The sequence below is a fragment of the Homarus americanus genome, unplaced genomic scaffold (genome assembly GCF_018991925.1).
Source record: "Homarus americanus isolate GMGI-L3 unplaced genomic scaffold, GMGI_Hamer_2.0 scaffold40248, whole genome shotgun sequence".
Lineage (NCBI taxonomy): Eukaryota > Metazoa > Arthropoda > Malacostraca > Decapoda > Nephropidae > Homarus > Homarus americanus.
In genome coordinates this window covers 8,044,535-8,066,781 of record NW_024712526.1, presented here as the reverse complement: position 1 = coordinate 8,066,781, position 22,247 = coordinate 8,044,535, and the positions used below count along the sequence as shown (strand labels likewise).

The 22,247-nt window shown below is 37.8% G+C and overlaps 1 protein-coding gene across 10 annotated transcripts in view; it reads left to right on the top strand.

Moving 5' to 3' along the window:
• LOC121861918 (centrosome-associated protein CEP250-like) overlaps positions 1 to 22,247 on the top strand; it is a 60,971-nt gene that overhangs the window by 10,802 nt on the left and 27,922 nt on the right. For 6 of the 10 annotated variants that reach the window (XM_042359853.1, XM_042359841.1, XM_042359880.1 and 3 more), the window contains exons 2-11: positions 13,519 to 13,704; positions 14,329 to 14,472; positions 14,931 to 15,034; positions 15,447 to 15,558; positions 16,257 to 16,406; positions 16,675 to 16,785; positions 17,230 to 17,355; positions 18,459 to 18,626; positions 20,110 to 20,313; positions 21,473 to 21,550. In XM_042359853.1, coding sequence (XP_042215787.1) covers positions 13,519 to 13,704; positions 14,329 to 14,472; positions 14,931 to 15,034; positions 15,447 to 15,558; positions 16,257 to 16,406; positions 16,675 to 16,785; positions 17,230 to 17,355; positions 18,459 to 18,626; positions 20,110 to 20,313; positions 21,473 to 21,550 — 1,383 coding nt within the window. Of the gene's footprint in view, positions 1 to 3,405; positions 3,694 to 13,518; positions 13,705 to 14,328; positions 14,473 to 14,930; positions 15,035 to 15,446; positions 15,559 to 16,256; positions 16,407 to 16,674; positions 16,786 to 17,229; positions 17,356 to 18,458; positions 18,627 to 20,109; positions 20,314 to 21,472; positions 21,551 to 22,247 lie in introns of those variants that run through there. The other 4 variants (XM_042359907.1, XM_042359901.1, XM_042359871.1 and 1 more) reach the window with 4 other exon arrangements.

Sequence of the window (22,247 nt, the reverse complement as noted above, 5' to 3'; positions counted from 1 at the left end):
AGTATTGAAATTTTAATATAGTAGTCAGGCGGCATCTGTCTCCTAGATAACGGGACTGTATCACTAGTGCTCACTGACTTGTCGTTATCACCCGAATTGGTTAAGTGAGATAGATGTAGTTAGGTTAGGTTGGGTTAGGTCATTTTGAGAAGGTTTAGCTTGTTTACGTTGGTTAGGCTAAATAAGGTTAAGTGTAGGTAATTGGGTTTATTACATTTGGCTATGCTTGGTTTTATTGGTTAGATCGAATTAGGTTATGTTTCATGTAATTAGGTTTGCTTGGTTAACACTCCAACTAGTCACTGGTTGGTTGGCGGACGCCCCCTAGCCTGGTGAGTAGGGTGAGGTAACGTCTAGACCCGTCGTGTATTTACAGCTGGTTGCGGGACCACCTCGGGGAAGTTGGGTTTCCCGTCTCTTCGATTTTAGACGGTGGCCGTAAGTCTCGTAGGCTCAGATACAAGCTACAAACTGTGATTGGATTTTGGGATACTACTGCTACAGCTACTACTACTACTAATAATAATAGTAATCATTTTAGTACCGGCGATGATAGTACAGTAATACCGGCAATAATAATAATAATAATCATAATAATAACAGCCATTTTAGTATTAGTTTGTGAGAATTTATGAGTACATCGCGGCTTATTTTTGTATGGAATATAATATATCATATAATACCGGTACTTGTAAGCATCCACTTTATGTACCGTATTAATGAATGTATGTGCACCTCCAGTTTGTATAACTCGTGTACCCAAGAAAACACTTCAGGTAAAACGTAAAAACTCATCACCCTCGCGTAAGTAGACGTACGGTACAACTCACAGAGGAGAACACCGCACTTGTACGGCTGTGACATAAACGAGTTGGGTTACGTCACTGGTGAGGGGGAGGGAGAGATGAGAGGAAAAGGTAGGGGAGTGATAGTGAGGTAGATAGAAGGTAAAGGGGGGGGGGGGGGGCTGCCAGAGGAGGGAGATGGTGGTGATGAGGTGTCCCGGAGGGCGAGGGAGGGAAGTGCCAGCCATCATTGGGATTTCCGGGTGCCAGTTTAGACCGCTGCTGTTCGGGACTTGTGCTTACTAACCTCTATATTGGGACGGTGTGTTGTGGGCCCATTATTGTAAGGGGGTTAGTTGATTGCCTGAGAGAGAGAGAGAGAGAGAGAGAGAGAGAGAGAGAGAGAGAGAGAGAGACTGTCACTGCATCATTACTTTTTCCAATTGGCGGTTAATCGTGGTATGAATAAATAAGCAGCTTAGGTCGGGTCAGTTAGTTCGCATGTGCTAATATGACTTCTGCATTTGTCAACATTAACACCTCACCCAACTCTCCTGTCTTACCCACCATGTCACGATACGCCCATTCCTCTTCGTGTGTGGAAGAATTATCGGTAACTGTAAATGATTACGGTCAGTACGTACGTGATCACGCTCAGTACGGTAGTGATGACAGTTATTGTGTTGGAGAATGTTGTTCCTGAAGTACTCAAGAACAAAGTATACGGGATCCATACATCACTCCATTTTGTTAAGTTTCTCAGTAATGACCATCACATTTAGTAGCGACCTAGCCAGGGGAATAAAGCATGGAGCCAGTCACTTAACCCGAAATTCATCTCTATTCAAGAATTTAATCCAGAATCACTGACTATACGAGGCAAGAACGATATCCACAGTAGATATAATAAGTAGTCAGTATGATTCTCTCGGTAATATGTCATGTAAAGTTTAGATTATTTCCAGTTCCGAGTAAAAAAATAGCGGAAGACAAAGAGTATGGCAGAGGAATGTGGTAATGCAAAGCCGATGGGAATAGCAACACAAAACCACTGGACTTAAGAGATACAACTGTGGTGAGGGAAGACCCGAGTGACAAATCCTAAAACAAGGTTAGGAATAATAAGGCTTAAATGGAGAATATATGTAGCCCCAACTCTCAGGCTACTTGCTCACTCCTCTATGCTATTAGGTGTGAATAAACACAAATTCTTTAGGAAACTTCCCGTGTTAACGTATCGTTGAGGTTACCTGCACATTTTTTTTTAAGTGTGTGTGTGTGTAGGTCAGTGTACGAGTTATTCTCGAAGTCGAGTATGATGAAACTTAACACATGCTACTTGGACCCAAGTCTTTTACAGAATACAAAGCTGTTAGTCGTTTTGAGTTTGTTTATAGTACTCTTTTATTTGTAACCAAGAATTCTTACGAAACGTTATTGGCAAAGGATATACTCCTGCCATATTATCAGAATGTAGGAAAAATAATCACAGAAAATAAAGTATGACTTTTTTCTTTGCCCAAATTGTGACGTGTTTCCTGTGACTTTTCTTTTCTTCAGTTTACCCCTGTTCAGTTTTATTTGACGGGGTTCTGTTTTCTTGTACACTGTTATCCCAGACGGAGTTTTGCGACTTAGATTAACATATTTATAATTTTGATAACTTTTGACCCGTTAGACAGCGAATGGTCTGCGCAGTATATTATATTACCAAAAGGCATTCAGTGCAGAGCAGCAAATGTGGCATACCTCCTCCAAGTAATAAGTTACAACACTCAATACGCTTGAGTGGATTTAGCCATAATAGTGTTTATTCACTAATAAAAGGTTTAATCATTCCCATGTTATACTGGTTATATACCACTAAAGTATCATCTTCGTAAGCAGCCTCAACAAAAACTGAGTAAATGAAAATGGAAAGGTAACATGAACTGTTGATCGTCTTAGCGGAGTTTTTACGCTTATTTCTGGAGATTGGTGATCCATTACAGTACTTAATAGCTTACTGACCGTTCGGGCAGTTGGTCTGTTTTTTGCCACTTTATAACCTTCATTGTCCAGTGTCAATGTTAATAGTGGAGTAAACCGGAGTACTGGAGAAAACCTGCGATATTTGGTATGGTCTCCCGGAGAGTGAACCCGGATTACACTGGTGAGAGGCAAGTGCACACAGGTTGTAAGGGGGTGCTCAATAAACTAGCCCCTAAGCTGGGGAAATTTGAATCACTACCGCTGTACCACGAACACCTGATTTTACCTTTAAGCTTGCTATCAAGACTTAAATTATCAGCGTTCCTGGGCGTAGAGGTAAACAGTAAAAACAAAAAACTCAAACAGGAAACGGGAAACAGGAGTCAATTAAACTCGACTGCCATTTGCTCGGATGACACGCCACTCAGGTTCTCCCACAGGAGCTAATCAATGTTTAGTTACTCAGTGATGATGTACCCCAATAACATTACTTCCATGGGGCTTAGCAAAACCGTGAACTCCACAGTGTGGTTTTTACGGGGGAGAATTTGTTGTGGGAAATGGTAGTAGTTGGCAACTACACTGAGTTGCAGGCGTCCCAAGAAAACGAAAAAAAAAACGAAGCGGATGCTTCAGTTAGTATTGTGTGGTGGTATAGGATAGGCACGCCTTAAGCTTGTCTGCGTACCGCTCACTGAATTGGCTGTACTTCTCAGTTTATGATACAGTATATTAAATTGTATCAGATGTTGTGTAACTTTGGTGTTAATTTTTGTAGAAAACATAAGTAAACAGAAAGTTTATTGATCAAACTTCTTTGGGTGGATTTAAAGTGTGAGAGGGAATTAAAGTGTCGAGGAACGGACATGTGCTTGTGGTGTTTAGTGACGTGAGGGTATTAGCAGCCTGTGCCACAACAGTGAGTAACAACCATACAGTAAGTACTGTTGGATACTTTCTGTCTGTTCTTGCTTTTTTTTCGCTTGTCTCCATCTTTACATGTTCTTTATCTAACTGCATCTTTTTCTGCGTTGTTCTAAGGGTATTTAACTTTCGACATTTCTTATCTGTTAGAGGTCAAACAATAAAAAGTTATGTTACCAAAATTAAATTGTTGTTACGGAATTTCAACTTGCGTATTTCCGTGCTTCTAGTTACCGGTATCATTCTAATATTAGGAAATTCCTTACTCGACACTAGTAACCGTATTGTGAGGGAATTCCCTGTAGTCAGTAGTTTGAAGGATCCTGCAAGTCTGTTGGACATGGCGGTACGATATAATTAATCATACATCTTCATACACAAAGTACAGTAATGTCTTAGAGATGGTGTGTAGGAGTTATCTGGATTCTAAGCTTCTGGTCATCAATCCAGAGGAAAATAAGAGATACTACAGGCATGTAGACATCCAAATGTATACTGTATATGTAAGTACTTGCTGTGCTCCCACTTGCTTATCATCTTGCCTAACTCAGCCAAACAGCTTTTCGGTCAGTTCTGTGTGGTGCGCTGTTGGCTAGTACTGAGCAAAATCAGGCACTTGAATATACCTGAACTAGTGCCAGTGTTGGTTTAGCCTGCACTTAAACGAGTTCACAGTTGGTGATGGCACAGTCTTCATTGGTAGATGACAGCCACCAGCTAAATCTTAATATGTACTGTTGATTAACAAGTGGCCATGCAGTGATCAGTTATGTTTCATCTTGCTCTTCTGTGGTATAAACTTGGCCTAAACGTTTTAGTCTCGAGGTAGCTACGTGAGATGTTTGAATTCTGGCACCTGTGACATGGTAGCCCATCTTTGGACGCTCTCGATCTATGTATTAAATGTTATGTACTCACTTTCAGTAGATCATACCTGATGCTTGTACTACAAACACAGGGTACCGCGAACATGCTATTCATGTGTCACAGGTCGTGCACCATTGGGAAAATTCATTACTAAATAGCATTTTCAAATGTTTCATTATTTCGAAACACACGTTGTTTAAATGTGAATACGATGCCTTAACTCATTGGCAGGTCTATAATAATCCTGTTGCATTCATACGTGATGTTCTACTTTAGTTTCTCAATGATTCTTGAACTTAAGCTTAGCCTCGTGTATGCCAAAATTCGGAAGACTGAGGAGATAAACCCAAAAATTACTCCAGTAAATTCATGGCAGGCTTCACAAGTGTGTATGTTGTTGTGCCTGGCGTGACATTGATACCGGAAATGCCAGAGCCAGTATTTAATTGGTGTAAAGATAATGACCCTGACAGCGCCCCCTCCTCCTACACTCCTCTAACCCTGAATCTCGTAAACAGATCTAACGACTGGTGGCGGTGACGATTGTGATGGTTTTGGTTGTACTGTATTGTGTTCTCTTTGTATGCTTGGGCTTTACTTTATATATTCTCTCTCTCGTCAGTTGTTTGTTTGTATGTAGTAAATTGGTCCGTAATTCAGTAACCGAACAGCTACGCTTAAGTTGTGTCAAAATAATGTTTGTTTTGAATTTTTACAATGTTTTCTTCTCGTCCATGTGATTTTTTTTTTACTTAACTTTCCAAACACCCAGCGTATTACTTTAGGGCTTAGGCAACCGTGATGCTATCCCTATTTATTTTTTTTAATGCAAGTATTTGCGACATTTTGCAGATGCACAAATTCCATTTGCTATCGCCTGCAAAGTAAAAATTTGACTGGAAAAAGTACAGTATGTGGATGCAAGGCACTATCATGAGGGAGGTTGCGGGCTTAAAGTTACCTAGCCTTACCAAACTTGACAAAGTACTCCTAAGAATATTAAGTTAGGTAGGTTAGGTTTGATTCGTTTAGTCTTAAATATTCGCCAGAACTTAGGGACTGTACACTCACATAGATGTACCCAGGTGTGTTTAATATTAAGATTATAATATGATAGTGTTCATTGCTGCTATTTAGACAATATTTTTCCTTGAATACCAGGGGCATCCAATTGTTGGGGGCGGGGTGCTATGTTTAAGGGCGTAAGGTAGCAAACCCACTTTCAGATAGTGTCAGTCGCAGAGTTCCCACAAAATATATGAGGTGGATGGAGTTGGGTCTGCGTTGGGGGTAGATGGCAGGCAGGATATTGAGGTTGTGGACTTTAGGCGCTTGGTGAATTTGCGCCCCATGCCAAGGTCACCACTTCTAACACGTACACATGCATCCTGGTGGTGATCCAGTCAATACATTTAATTGTCGAACTACATTCCTAAATGTTTATTTAATCTACTTTAAAATTAAATCGTAAATATTTTTGCCATTATGTTTACAGATTTTATAGTGAAAGTGAACATGTTTACACCAGTCAAGATTCAGTGTGGGGGGTACGTGAGCCACTTAAGGCGGCGTCACTAGCATTTACTTTTATCCTCTTCGCCACTGATCGGCTTGTTAGCCGCTTGGGCGATCGGTCACGTCTCTTTTCCTTTATATTCTTCACCAAAAGGTCGGCTCGCTAGCCGCCCGGGCGATCGGTCACGTCTCTGTCACGCACTGTTGGCAAATACTGGGCATGCACCGGCTCCTGAATGTACCTGAACCCGCTCCAGTGTTGGTCAAGTCTTCTCTTGAACATTTGTATTTTCAACTTTTTCATTTCATTTCTGTCAACTTTTTTCACGAATCGTCGATGTCGATGGCTGTTTGTCAGACCGTCTGCACTGACACCTCGTACGACAACTTCGACAACTTACCAGTCAACTCAAGATCTATAATTGATACTACAAATAGTTATACAAATAAATTAATTTCTACTTTAAATATAAAGCTAAAATTATTTGGAAGTAATTATTCCTCTTCTTCCCAAGATTACTCATTATTGTTTTATTTTCGTGATTTTAAAAGGGTTATAAAATATCATTTGTTGTTTACATTTTGACCACGCGGGAATAACAATGACGGAGCCAACAGTTAAAATAATATCTCAAGTATGGACACGCCTCTCCGAGGAGTTCTTGGTGGACCAGATAAGGCAGCGCCGCTGTCTCTGGGATCACCAGGATTTTCATACACCAAAAAAGGCGTAGAATTGCTTTTCTTTATTCGTCAGTTGGAACCATCTTGATTTTTGATAGTTGGTTCTAAACGCATGTGTGGCGGTGCACATAAAAATAATGGAGGATTTTCTGAAATTTGACAAAAAAGTTGACGAAAGAATGCCAGTGTGACGTCGCCTTTAAAGTGAACCTATTGCAGCCGTCCTGTGATGATTAGTGCCAGACTCAGGAGTGCAGGTAACACTTGAATCGCTTCGGACGACTGGGGGTGAATTGAGAGAAATTGACAAAGTATATACGGTACACACACAGTACATTCTAGGGCGGGTGGATGACAGTATTATAAATATAGGAGCCAACGGTGTGCCCAGCTCTAGACCATCATGTCCACACCTAGAGTGGCAGACAACAGCGTATTGAAATGTATGGTTTCCAAATATACATACATCCTGGCTTGTCCATTGACGTTATGCGAGTTATGATTCTCTCTCTATCTATATACAGACATACTGTATGTATCGCACTTCTATTTGATTCATATACACACACACTGGTACTAGTGGTTACATTTTATTTCAGCCACTGTTATGCGTGCAGGTAAGAGAATCAGGACAGATGTGTAAAGTTATATCCTGACCAGGTGTAGATGTGCAGGTGCTGATGGTAGTGGACTGCGTGTAGTTATGTTCACTTGCACACTGGCTGGTCCCTCTTTCCCTCCCTCAGTAAAACCCACAATTTATTTACACTGATCTAATGCTATGACCAGTAAATTAAGTTGACATTATACTCTCTTCACTTAACGCAGACATGTGAAGCCTTGAGACGTTGTGAAGAAAGTTGTCTATTGGGTGATACAATATAGTGCGGCATTCGGTAAATCTACAGCTCATCGTGATTTCACTTAATGTTATGAATATACGAATATCGATTGCATTATGAGCAGCTAGTGTCAATCTGGAATAAATTCTGAAAGCAAAGAGGTGAAAATTAGCTTAAAATAAATTCCTCAAAATACATGGCAGCTTGGAAGATTGTCATGGTGTATATACTGGCTATATAAACTAGCTTTCTGTTCGCAAGTGCCAAGGACAAGGGAATTTTTTGAAGTTTTGATATTTGTCTCATCTTTAGACCTTAAAACAGTAGCAGTTGTGCTGGTTGGCATGGTGTATGCTTTTTCCAAGGATGAATCATGCTGCAAACGTTTATAATTTGAGTCAGTTGTATATAATAATCTAGCCGTCACTGGCCCCTCCTTACACAACTCCATTGACCGAAGCAGTGTATCTGCTGCAGCTTCAAATTGATTCGATTTTGGCTCCAGCAAAGATTAAAGTATATGCTTTATAACACGTTACTTCTGACAGTGTTATCCATCTCTACTGCTATTTACTGACTGAAACGACCGCCCCAAGTTAAAATCCCGAATCCGAAACGCGCACACACACACTGAGCATGTTTTACAGCACTGTATGCACCATCAAGAAGCTGACAAATTACAATATACTGTGTTCCTGGTGGTATTTTTCAAGCTAGGAGGAAATGTGCATGAAATTCGTTCGGAGTACGCTGATAAAATGTGTACAAGGAAGTATGATAATAGAATAATCTTGTCTGTCTGTTTATTATAGAAATTCAATATAACTTGCATACTTATGATATTAAAGTGTAAAACTGGTGACGATTTAAACTGGAAAAAGTGAAGAAGACACGCTTTTATATATTAAGTTTAACCCATCTAGAGGTCAGGTAGAAAGGGAAAACCCAAAGTCAGTTCCAGATAAACTCCGGATAATAATTAGGACAAACAGTAGACTGAGTTAGCAGGTTTATTGTGTGTGAAGTGTGTTCTCATATAGTATGTAGCGATTTACTTAGGTCATTTGTTTCAGCAATGGGATGCCGTGGCGTGGTCTTAACAGTTGGGAATTTGATAGTCATGATATTCTTAATTATAAATACTACGTTAGAGATTTTGGCAATATATTAGGGATGAAGGGATAATAGTGGAAATATTAATTGGTTGAGGATAGGAGGGCTAAGGGAAGACTGTCGTGGATAGGTAAATGAAATTATCAGCTGGTTTTCTGGAGATGCAGAGTCAGAGATGTTTGAAACGGTAACCCGAAAACGTTTGGAATAGAGGTCCATGGTCGCCAACCCTCAGATGCGAGGTTGATATCGTGACTGATCAGCAATTTTTTTCCAGTGGACAGAAACCCGCCACAAGAATCAGTGGAGTGAACATGGATCTAACATCAAGATCTTTAAGGGTGCAATGCCTTTTTTATCGTATGAAAGAACTATTATCCTTAATTAAAAACAAATTATCAAGTGTACAAACTAAGAGCTGGTAAACGGTGCTTAGATACCCCAATAGATGAAGTATCAAATGCATTTAAACAAAGACAGTAACAACCCACTAACATTAGGTTAGGTTATGTTATGTACGACTTGATTTTATCCTATCATTATGTTAATATTGAAAGACTGGTATGATGTGTCTGGCTTTTAGAAGTATGATTCGATTATTTCATGCTAGATGATGTTATGGAAGATTATGCTGAAGTCTTATCATGTTATGTTATAGAAGATTAAGTCAAATTAGTTAATTTACATGGGGCATTTTTCATACAGTTTAGGTACGAGAGGGTGGAGAAAAACAGAGAGAGAGAGAGAGAGAGAGAGGGGAGGGGAGGGGAGGGGACGGGACCTGGGGCCGGAAGTCTTGTCCAGATACACCACCAGTATCTCTAAATTTCCTCCCCGATTGACGTCAGACTTGCTTGCCTCACGGACTCGTCTGTCGGATTTAACGGGGGAGGGGTGGAGGTTGTTTACTACTAAAAGGGGGATGGGGGTTAAGTTGGTAGCTAACGTAATTAGGTGTATTCTGGGAGGGCAGGGGGAAATGAAGGGTGGGTGTGGGGGAAGGGGGTAGTTATATTATGAAGTCTTGTTTAGCTCTGTAGACTATGTGCTGGTTTATGTAATGCTGCAGACCTGTATTGCGTGATATTACAGGGCTTAGTAGTTTGTTTCCAATGCAAGTGTTTGTGAGGTACTGTAAACCCATCCATAGTGTAATATTTACGTGAGGGTTTGTGTGATGTAGATTCGTAGCGTATAGTATTCCAGGCCTAGAATTGTTTATTTTGTAAGTGTTTTTATGTAAGTTTTTTTTTAATAGCACCGGAGCTTAGTATTGGAAGGCTAGATTGTTTGGATGATTCCAACTCCGAATTCAGGGCACTTATTCATTCTAGTGGGAATTATGAATAAAGTGAAGGTTTCATGATGTAATACTGTAGTTTCCGGAGAGGGCTACAGGTTCCCCAATAATTTCTTGGAAATGTGTCCTCTGCTCTGACGTCAAATACCCTGTGGGTCATGGTCAGGTTAGATTATTTGTTTGTCTCTATTAGTGAAAATAAAGCTATGGTTTCAGCTTACCGGGATTAATTTGTCCATATTGTAGTAATACTCTCAGATACTAAGATTATTATGTAAGAAGAACGCCAATAATAATAATAATATTAATAATAATAATAATTATTATTATTATTATTATTATAGCACAATACAAATAATATTGACTTAAAACATCGTAAGATTTGGTTGGGGAAGTTGGTGCCGACTGTATGCACTGTGTGTGGGTGTTGGTTGTATTGTGGGGAACACTACAGTATGGTGTGTTTGCCTTCCTCTCTGTGTACTAAGGTGAAGAATCTCACTGGGCATTATTCAGTCAAATCCATACAGTTAGAAATAGCTCGAACATGTTTAGGTGCATATTCAAGTGCCTGTACAAGCCCAGTGTTCGACAGAGAACGAACCAAGTATGTGGTGAAGGTGTCACCTATACACCAACTTCCCACGGCGTGTCGTGGGTGTGGGTGTCAGTAGAGAGAAAGGAGGACATTTATTGTCGTTGGGATCTGATTACTGGGAAGGTAGGGTTTGGTGGTCTCTTTTTCTCTCCAGACCTCGATAATGAAATATTGGCTGGTGTCTAAAGCATACCGTATCGTTCAAAAAAGGCAGTTTTGATTACAAAAGGAAGTGTCACCGTAAATATCCTAACAGGGATTCTTTTTATCTGTGAAGTAGAATAGAGTTATGAAACTTCTTCATCCGCCCTGGCAACTCTCTCGAAGATATTACTTACGTAAGCTGATGGTGAAGGGTCGTGGCTGCGAGTTAGTTGCGGTAACCCAAGAGTTATTGTGATGGCTGGTTTAGTAGCTTTGTCATCTGCAAACGTTACTTTGTATAAACCTTGTTTTTTGGTTGTTATTGTTTTTGGTACTTAAATGTAATTAGTACTACGAACTCATATACAGTACTCGTAATAGGTGTGTGGAATATTACAATATTACTTAGGCAGTACATTAGTGCAAGTTTACGTACGAGTACTGTATGCATAATTTTTAACAACAAATTTACAACGTACATACTACAAACTTTTACGTATAAAATCATTTACTTTACTCGTAAAAAATACATGATATTCTGAATTTGTAAATGCTGTTCATGTAATCACTGTATTGCGTTTATACAATACTTATGCAACAATTACTAAGTACATATTTCTTGTGGATGTTGTGTACAGTATAATTGAGCAACAGGTAATTACTACTAGTTGATCCTCAAGCATTCTGTATCATAATTTGGGTTTTGAGAGGCATGGGACTCCCTTTTTTTCATTAGTGGCCTGGTTAAAGTATTGAGGACTCCCAGTGGTTAATAATACACGTGTGGCAGGGATTTATTGCAACGTCTGTTAATTAATTATTGGTGTTGCCAGCCTTTTATTTAGGCAGTGTCGTAACTTCCTGGTCTCTCTCTCTCTCCCCTCCGCGCCCACCTTGACCCGACCCGACCTTCCCCTCTCTCTCTCTCCGCGCCCACCTTGCCCTGACCCGCCCACTCTTCCGCGCCCTGACCCGACCCGACCTTCCCCCGACCCGACCCGACCTTCCCCCATAGCCTACACCATTACCCGTTCGCCATAGAGTTTACTGGGGCCATTGAAGGAGAAAGGGATGCGTGTGCTGTGGCGAGGTGGGATTTGATTTTTTTTTTATTGTGGTGGGAGTCTGCTCAGTGGATTTTGTTTAAGGTGGGAAATGTTTTTGATGGGCTTTTGTCGAGGGGCAAATATTGTGGGATTTTTTTCCTCATTGGGGAGTATATCCTGCCACGAACTGGAAATATGTACTGTGGATGTAGTGTGGAAGATGGAAATATGTACTGTGGAAGTTTGTTGAGTGAGGGGGGAAGATTGGACTTAAGTGCACGATATTTGAGCGTATGTACATATACAAACAAGTACACAGCCACAAACACTCAGTGACGAGCTATTTTAATTCCCCCCCCCCCTCCCCCTCTGTCTCCCTCACCATGGTCCACATCCTCTTTGTGCCACATGTTGCTCCACACTGCTGCCATTTCACATATAGCGTTGTGTTTTATTGCATAGTAAATTTTACTTGCCTTTAAGGAGGTAAATGATTGGTGTCTGGTTCTGTAACTAGTATAACATATAGTACAGTATTAAACAACTACCGGTACTATTGTAATACTGTACAGTAGTTGTCTTTGTCGGTAAACACAATATCCAATACAAGTTCCATACTATGTTCTTCTAAAAACATTTGGTATCCCGAAGTTATATGATCCAAATTAAACAATTATTCAACAAAATAAAATTAATGTGTCCATGAATTAATTGTCACCCTGTACAATCAACAATTTAAGTTAGGTTAGATTAGGATTTGAGTGTTTTCTGTGGTCATGTCATATTTTGGTTGTACTGTACAGTATTGTATAATTAAATTAACGTCTTTTTTATAGAAAATTTGTCTACAGTAGTTCTATACAATGATTTTTTTCTTACATTTAGATGTGTATACGTACATGTACTGTACAGTACCGGTACTTGTGCAATCAGTTCTTACATAATTCAGTATGGCAGTAGCTTGATTTAAAACTTGCCACAAACTGTTTTATACATGAGGGGTATATAGTATAATTCGTATGAAAACTATGTTTGGAATTTTGTCATATTACTGTACAGTATAGTATAGTTTTCTGTCATTATCCACTTAGATCGCATTGTTGGTACAGTGGCGCTGTAGTCACAGAACAGGATAGCTGCTGTACTGTATTCTTGTGTTTTGATGCACTTATATGTTTATTACTGTATACAGTACTGTATACTGTCCACATATTATGTGCAGTCATGCATGCACATTTACATATTTGAAAACACACATCACCTCTGATAAATTTTTCAGTTGTGTATACAGTACTGTACTGTGTTACCAGCCCCTGCATATGCAAAGGCTTACTGTACAGTATGGTACAGTATTTTGATTTGCACATGTTTGTTCATATGTATGTCCATGCTTCTGTCCCTCTCGAGTTTGTTGGTAAGATTATTTTTTAATATACTGTATGTTCACTAAAAACTTTATTTCATTAGCATTCTCTTGGCAACGTTATATTCATTGTTAGATGATTAGATTAGATAGTTATGCCATTTGAATGATTTAGCGTAAAAAAAATCCTTAGCTTTTGGCTCGACTTTTGTAGCTAGTGGAGGCAAGTGTGTTTTTTTAAACACAGCCCTAATTTTATGAACTGTACAGTGCAGTATATTGTAGAACAGTACTGTATTAACATCTGTTTTATTTCCTGTGATCCACTGATTTATTCAAAACTATGTACAATGTATTTATCTTCAGAACAAGGTTTGCGTGTTAGAGTCGTGGGTACGTGATCTCGGGGAACAGAACGCAGTACTGGTAGTCACGGTGGAGGAATTGGAACGAGAGGCGGCAGATCGTGTCGCCCTCCTGGAGGACCGCCTCAACAAGATGGCCGCCACGACCAGAGAGTCGTGTGTATCTCTGCGAGACCACCAGATCCAGGTACAGTTATGCAGTGGAGTAGGAGTTGTGATCGTGGGAAACAGTACGCAGTCCTTTGTAGAGCTTACTTGGTATCATCCCCAAGGACTCTCTTCTGTCTTTGCATCTCATTATACAAACATGCTGGGTGCAGGGCCTGATTGTAGACCTGTGGGTATTAAATGTGTCAAGAAAGAATATGCTGCTGTTGATGCAATTTAAAATGGTCACCTCTCCTGAAATTAAAGAAAAAATTGCAATGCAACTATTCAAACCTGAAAAACTCAGTGCTTACCTGTAGGACCTGTTCTTGTGTTTTGATTAGGGATACTCACCGTTAAATCACCTTCATTTATAGTTACAACTTTACCTGGCCACCCTTCAGGTTTCACACAGTACCATAGTTTTAAAAACCAGTTTATGATGTACTGTACACTCATAAGAAATGTGTTAGAATGCTGAAGAAAAAAGGGGTTTTCTTTTAATGTACGTGTATGTCGAAAATATGTTGGAACATTACGTTGGTCGTTGGATGGAGGATAAAGACAAGGGTTTTCCTGATTGTATTGTCAAGCCAGTTATTGTGTTTTCTTAAGAATGATAATATATGGTTCAACTCTTTATTGTACAGTACTTCCTTTGCAGGTGTCATCACTAGTCACAGACAAAATTGGTTTAGAAAAGAAGGCACAAGGGTTGGGAGAAAAGGTACTCACTCTGGAAAGGAAGAATGTTTGCCTGAAGGAGGAGAATGTTAACCTGCAGAGTGATCTCAATAATCTTGTACAAGTAAGTTAACTCACCTGTTCTCTTAGCTACTTCAAGGTTCGGTACTGTATTAGCCTGTCAGTCTAATTATTGGAAGAATAAAGACAGTGAGCAGATGATGTCAAACTAGAGCATGTTGACTGCCAAAGTTAAGCCATGGAAACCTTAATGGTCTGTTACATAATGTACTGTACCTTCTTTTGAATCTTTGGCTCCAGATTCTTATTGCTAATACTGTACAAGACTGTATTTTGTTGTCTAATCTGATTATTTTATATAGAGTACCTGTAATTATTATTTTAAACTCCTTAATTCATCACCATTGTCATTATATATCATCTTCAATCATCATCATCACATATCTTAAATTGTCACCACATACCATCTTGAGTCATCACCACCTCATCACATACATCTTCCTGAATTGTCATCCTCATTACTATAACTCATCGTCACCATTATTACCTCAACCCCCATAGGTGATAACCCGTGCAAGACAGACGGGTCAGTGGGAAGCTGATGACCTGACATTCTCGTGCGTTACCCCAGAGCAAGTGTTCGGACCTGTGTTATCCTCCTCCAGGTTTGTGATGTATTTATTTTATTTCATTAAGGGTGGATAGCAAACGGATGAGTAAGTGTGTTTTGAGAGTAAGGGAAGTGTTGGAAAAGAGAAGGATGTGTTGGGAGAGTGGAAGGAGTGTTATGAGAGTAAGAGAATAGAAAGGAGAGGAAGGAAGAGATTAGATACCACTGATGTGTAAAGATGGTGAAAGAATGTGAAGGTACTGTACTTTATACAAATGGTTGCTTATGTTATTTAATTGTTATCATATGTATTTGACATATTGATTTATTTATATACTGAACTTGATTACCAAAAAAGTACAGGTATAGGGTCAGTGGTAAATAAAAATAGGATCAAAAGCTGTTAAAATATATATATTTATCCATAAGCCCAATCAGGAGTTGAATATGTCCTTTGTTGTGTCCAGAAGATCCTCCCAGTCTCTTAAGGATGGCCAAAGAGATTACCTCCACCAACTTTTGGAGGATCACCTTAGAAAGGACAACTCCTCCATGGCTAGTTCATTTTCCAATCTTCAGGTGAGTTGGAGAGATACAGTTTTATAGAGGGGAAGATAGTTTTAGTGGGTATTGAGGTTTGTAAAGGATACAAGTTTTGCATCTTTTAGCAGACTGGATACTGTGGTGTGGGGGTTGATATTCATAGGCTTTTGTATCTTTTAGGTAAATGAACAAGACACAAGTTTGATCCATCAGTTAGGCAGGATTGGAGAGACATAAATATCTTCTATGTGCATAGACCTGGTCATTGTATCATGTCAAGACACTTTTTTTTAATGTTTCCTCGAAGAAACTGAGAGATAATACGTCTATTTTATGATTTAGTCCATCTTAAGGTCAAAAAATCTAGAAATCCAGATTAACCTATAGGTATAAGTGGCTAGGAATAATTCATGAATTATTAATGCTTTCCTGTCATAGTCAACATCCCACAAAGTTATCTTGGGAAACAAGTGTCACCACACAAGGTTGAACCAACTATTTGTTACATACAGTACCAATATCAGTTTGTGTGCACCACATTTATAGCTTAGCTTGGCCATAGGGTGTCAATTCAGGCTTCAAACCTTTGTTGCAACTACTATTCACAGCTGTAATGACACTTTCCTGGCAGCAGTGTCTCTTTGATTTTTTAGCAAGGTAGATGGCTGGTTTTCACAGGTATGTACAGTGAATCCTCCAGTAAATAAAATACAGGTTATTATTAATTACCCTAGGATGCAGAAAGTAGTATGTATGGAGGACGAGGGTCTGAAAAAGACCTGATCATCATGAAGTTGAGGTCTGACTTCAGAAATTTACAGTCATCATATGAGGAAACCAGCCAACAGCTGCTAGAGAGAGACAAACAGATTGCAGATTTGCAGGTACATTTTAATGATGCATTTGGTCTGTTACAGAAATTTAAAGAGTTTAGATTAAGTTAAAAATATTCTATTATTTAATTTATTTATAGAACATATTGAATATAATATGACAACTATTTTTCATGGATACAGTACAGTAGTATATTTTTCTTATGCTTATCTTGATTTAATGTATGGAATTCACATAGGTTATGTGCATATAATGAAAAGAATTTGCCTATCAGATTTTTTCACTATTCTCCCATGCTAACCTTATGTCTTTTAATAGACACAACTGACAGAAACCCATCATGAACTAGCCCTATCCCAGGCTGAAGTCAACACTGTTAAGCATACACTGCAGGAAGTACGTCATCGCAACAGACATGAAAGTGTGGAGGTGTGTGGTCACTTAATATTTATTTTATTCGTGTTTCATCTCCATTTGAAACAGGAAGTAACATGCAAGTACCTCCCTCAGAATTTCAAAGATCTGGATGTCCACACTGTTTTTGGCCTTAGACCTGGTAGTGGCCTTGAAAATACGTGGGAAAAAAATTATTTACTGGTTTATTATCAGCAGCCACCTGATAATATTTTGGACTTTTAATTTATGAGGTGTGAGTTTGATGTTACTGGACAAGTGCATATGTACCAAAATTACAACTAAAAAAAAATATCAGAATTTTTGGTCAAAAGTACCTTTTCACCTGGAATTGAAAACTAACTTGAGATTAAGATTCTGTGTTATCTTTCTATTAACACAGGTAGAGCCAGTCATGATGTACAGTGTGTAGATAATGGTCATATGATTTATAAAAGTTCTTCTCTTGTCTTATTTTAGATCACCCGCAAGGAAGAAGTCATCCGCCATTTACTCTCCAAACAAAGCTTCTTAAAGAAAGATTCTATGAAAGGGTCGTCACCATCTATGGGTGACATAGACACAGTCATTACCGGTGAAAATAATGTAAGTTATATTAACACTTATTCTCATTTTATTATACTGTACAGGTAACTCGCATTTTACGCGTGTTTGATTTAAGCGTTCTTGGAATACCGCAATTGTTCAATTAATACCAAAAGTTAATTTACACGCACCTATTTTTGAAATAATATACTCAAGACATTTTAAATTTGCTGCTCATATTCGCCTGGTCGTCTGGCAGTGGAGTCGCATGTGATCCCTGGTGAGGTGCTTGTAAGTTAGTATTATAAAGCCGCAGTCATATTAACATCAACAATTTTATTATTATTGTTAATTATAATTATTATAATAATGTAATAATAAAGATTATTACTAGTAATGATGATAGTGAAGTATTCTGTACAACAACTGTGACGACGTCCACCAAGCTTCCCGCGTATCACTTTCTCAGTTCACACCAGCACTACTTTTTCTCTGTGCTCTCATTTGCATTGTGTGTTTATCACGCACCTTTTTAGTGTTAATCGCTGTTTCCCTCATTGAGCATGTCTGGAAAACTTCCATCTGCCTTCTCTGGGGTGCCTAAAGCTAAAAAGAGACAAAAAACAATCACAGTGGACGTGAAATTAAATGTGATCACCTACCTTGCATAAATTGTAAAGAAAACAAAAAAGTTATATTTAGTTCCACTTTTTCACTAACACCCAGTTGGACAAACCGTTTTTGTTATGTGCATCTCTTTGTTCAGGTATCCCACACCTGCCTCATTACATCCCTTTTTACCCCTCAGCCAGTTTGTACTTGTCAACTACCTGTACATTGTACTGTAGTTTTGAATTTTTGGATACATCAGTTAAAATTATGGTACATTAGTCAGACCGATTGAAGGGATTTCTGTAGACTTTGTTGCTAACCCATGCAAGCTGCATTTCAATTATGATTATCCACTACCACCTCTGTATTTTCATATTGTCACCAAATATTTTTCATAAGTTAAAAAAAAATCTCACTTTTAGCTCTTCAACATTTCTTAATTTTGTTTTCTTTTTCATCATGATTTTACTTTATAAGCACTTCTATATCTATATAACTTGAACCCTCATTGACTCTAGATTGTTAGACTGATAGATCAACCTTTCATTCAGGTTGAGGCACAACTGAGTGAAAACATTGATGTGTTAGCAAGTCGTCTAGCAGACTTAGAAGATGAATGTCAGCAGCTGAGGAACCAACACACAGCACTCCAGGAGACACATGCCCTTTGTTCCCCAACCATCAATATGCTCCAGGAACAACTTAATAGGTCACATCAGGTTAGCAGTTCATTCAACTTCTGCTTTGGTTATTATTTTTAGTTTTGTTCTCGTATTTGAAATGTAAATAATTTTTTTAACTTGGCCTCTGAAAATTTCCAGGTTTTTTAAGGTAAGTGAGTTTTTTTTACAGTGCTTGACATTAAGCTGTATATTTAATCTGCTTCAGGAGTAGACTGTGTATTATAAGTTTATTTTTGTGTTTCTTGTGCATAGACCCTTTAGTTAAACTTAAGCATTAGTGCATAGTATAGCATACCTGTATCACATTCAGTGTTGCTTACTCATGCCAGTAAATGATGTACTGTACTGTATATTATAAAATATAATCCATGTTTTATATTTGAGGTCAAATTTAGAAGACCATTATTGATTGTGGCAGTGACCTCCTCCTCTCACTAGGTACCCTTCTCAAACTTGTTTTCAAAGGGTTGTATCATTACCTAATTTCAATATGGGAATGGACGAGTTGATGGTCGGAATTTTTTCATAAGATGGCAGGTCAATGGGTAAAGAAAATGCTTAAATTCACTATGGTAATAATATTTTTAAATAAATTGAGCCAAGAAGTGTAAAAATAAGGGTTAAAGGTGCTAAAAAGTCATGTGACTGTGAAAAGCTCTGTGATTGGTTGTGACATGTGAGCCGCAGACCGGGAATCAGCCAGTTGTGGAATGCAGCAATGAGCTTGATAGAGCGTCGTCTGCAGGGTAGGGTGTGACGTCATTGCAAGTGGCGGCCCTGTTTCTAGAGAAATAAACTTATCTTGACTATTATAGCAGAACTCTAAACTTTTATTACAAATTATATACTATACCGTATCACACTATGAACGTGGCAGAGTGTATTTCTTGTTTTTTTACCCAGAACTGTCAGCTTGTCCATTATGTTTTAGTTCGTGTCACATAATTTGCATGAATTGTGATTTGTGCTTAGGTGATGGAATGTAATACTAACCCACAATTTGCCAAGATCCAGTTATATTTTTACTTTATTCCTTATCCTAATGTGAATGCCATTACAGCACAGTACTGTATTACTGATCCAATGCCCTATTCTCCAAGTTTCTCATTTCAATACTATACAGGAGATACCAATAGTTTGTGTAGAGGGTGATTAATTTTAATACTGTACTTATGTAAGTCCTTGGCTCAGGCTTGCAAGAGATATTAATACAGTACTCTTATGGGGTGGGTAAATAAACTTTTATACTACAATAACTAGAATATTTATGTTCTTGTTTAGATGGATCCTTTGCATTTTATACCTTGAGCAGTGTGAAATACAGTACAGTAATTGGCTCTACCAAGGGTATTAAAAGAAATACCAGTTTAATAGTAACATATACCATAATTTAAAAAGTTGTAATAATATACTGTAATGGTAAGTGGTAAAGGGGGCACAGGATTTGGCATTTTTCTACACAAGATTGTTGTAGGCGAGTGCTAATTGCTACTGTAATCCTGATACTCCGCCGATGTAGACACAAGTGGAGTTACGCACGGTACTAACAGCTGAGGTTGCCCAGCGGCACGATGAGTTGGTCACCCTCAGAGATGAGTTGAAAGAGCAGGAGCAGATGCATCATGAAACTCAGATGCAGCTTCAACTTAAGGCTGAGGTCATTAAGGATCTCAGAAAGGAATTACGTGATATGAAGGACAGGCAATTGACTGTTGATGGCAAGGTAATTAATTTTGGTCATCTAATTCCAAATCTTCATCTTTCTTTCTATGTCTTTCCATCTATTTATATACTGTATATAGAAAACTATCAACTTGAAAATTTATCTATAAAATGTACTGTATCTATAAATATATGTGTACTAATCACTAATTATATCTAAATCAAACTTTATTCTCAACTTATTTGAACAAGTTACTCGGCCTAATAAGTTTATGAATTGAGTTTGTTAACCTTTGCCTGATGTTCAATAGATGTTAAAAGCATTGAAATACAGAGTATTGTATTCACAAAGTCTTGTTCTGGTTTTAAAATTTTACCACAACCAAACCAAAAGATACAGTGATGTTTATTTGTGTGTGTGTGTGCATCACAAATTATAAAATAGTCTTGTATTCTTTGGTAAAACTCAACATGTGCACCTTTGTGGCACCTATTACATTCAAGCAATATTCTATTCATATCCACATGCTCTCTAACAGGAAGTGTTTCAGTATCAGTAACTGGGGTTTGGAAAACATAATCCTTGACATACCCACAAGAAGAAGTCTCAGGGCATCATATTGGGAGACTGTGGAGGTCAAAGGACTGGCCCATCACATTCAGTCCATTTACCAAGGAAGTTCTCATTAAGGAAGTTGTACACTTACAAACTCCAGTGTGAAGGTTTCCTAAATAATAAAGTATGGCTTTGAATCTGTCAGTCAAGCTTTCTGTCTCCAGAAATTTACAAGACCAACTCTTAATCCTGCGGTAGATAAGGAGGGTCCTTGCCATATTGATGACAGTAATTTTATTGGATTACTGTTTGTGATTTTGACTCCATGAACTAGATGACATGTACTTTCTCCTACAGAGTTGACATTTTTATTTATCATTCAGTTAATAGTAACTGGTAACTCATATTCAGATGCGCACAAGAAAGTCTAAAAGTTAAGTAACAAATTGGATAAAACTGCATCATTGCATCTTTTATGGTTATGTTGTGGACACTATAAATGTTATGTACTAGCATATTTCATGCTTTTAGTCTGAAGATGCTTTTGCATTTCATCATTGTATTTTTGGTATTTTGTAGAAGAATTTCATGTTTTTGTTTAATATATTGCACTTGTAAATTAATTGTAGCAGTAGTTAACATAAAGTGTGGTGTAACTTTACAGAATACTTTAACCTCAATGAAGGATGGTGTGTACAATGGTAGCAAGGAGACTAAGTCAACAGAGGTGCAGACAAGTGAGGTGGGTGTTTCTCTACTCCTGGTATTATTTTTTTTATTTATATGTATAATGTACAGTATAGTATATATATATATATATATATATATATATATATATATATATATATATATATATATATATATATATATATATATATATATATATATATATATATATATATATATATATATATATATATATATATATATATATATATATATATATATATATATATATATATATATATATATATATATATATATATATATATATATATATACATACTGTACTCAGTAAAGCCTCAAAATAATGAATCATTAATTACCATTTAAATACAGTAAAGAAATAATAATGAGATGCATTCCCCAGTGTGGCATTTTCATAACTTTTGTGTGGCTTTTTACCCTCTTTTCCCCCAAAACAATACAATTAATGAAAAATACAAACTGTATTCTTTAAATAATGTTTATGAATGCACCTTCTACAATATAAATCAATAATAATATCACACAAGAGGAGATGGGATGCAATTGTTGTTGTCTTGTTTACACCCATAATGTCAATTATCCACCTGAAACAAGGAAATGAGACCCTGGTTGTTGTTATAGTAAAATGAATGTAAAAAAATATATATGTTTTGATTAATGTTATTTAATGTACAGTAAAAGTAACCATTGATAAAGAAAAAAAGAGAGTGATAGTGGAACGGCAATGTGTA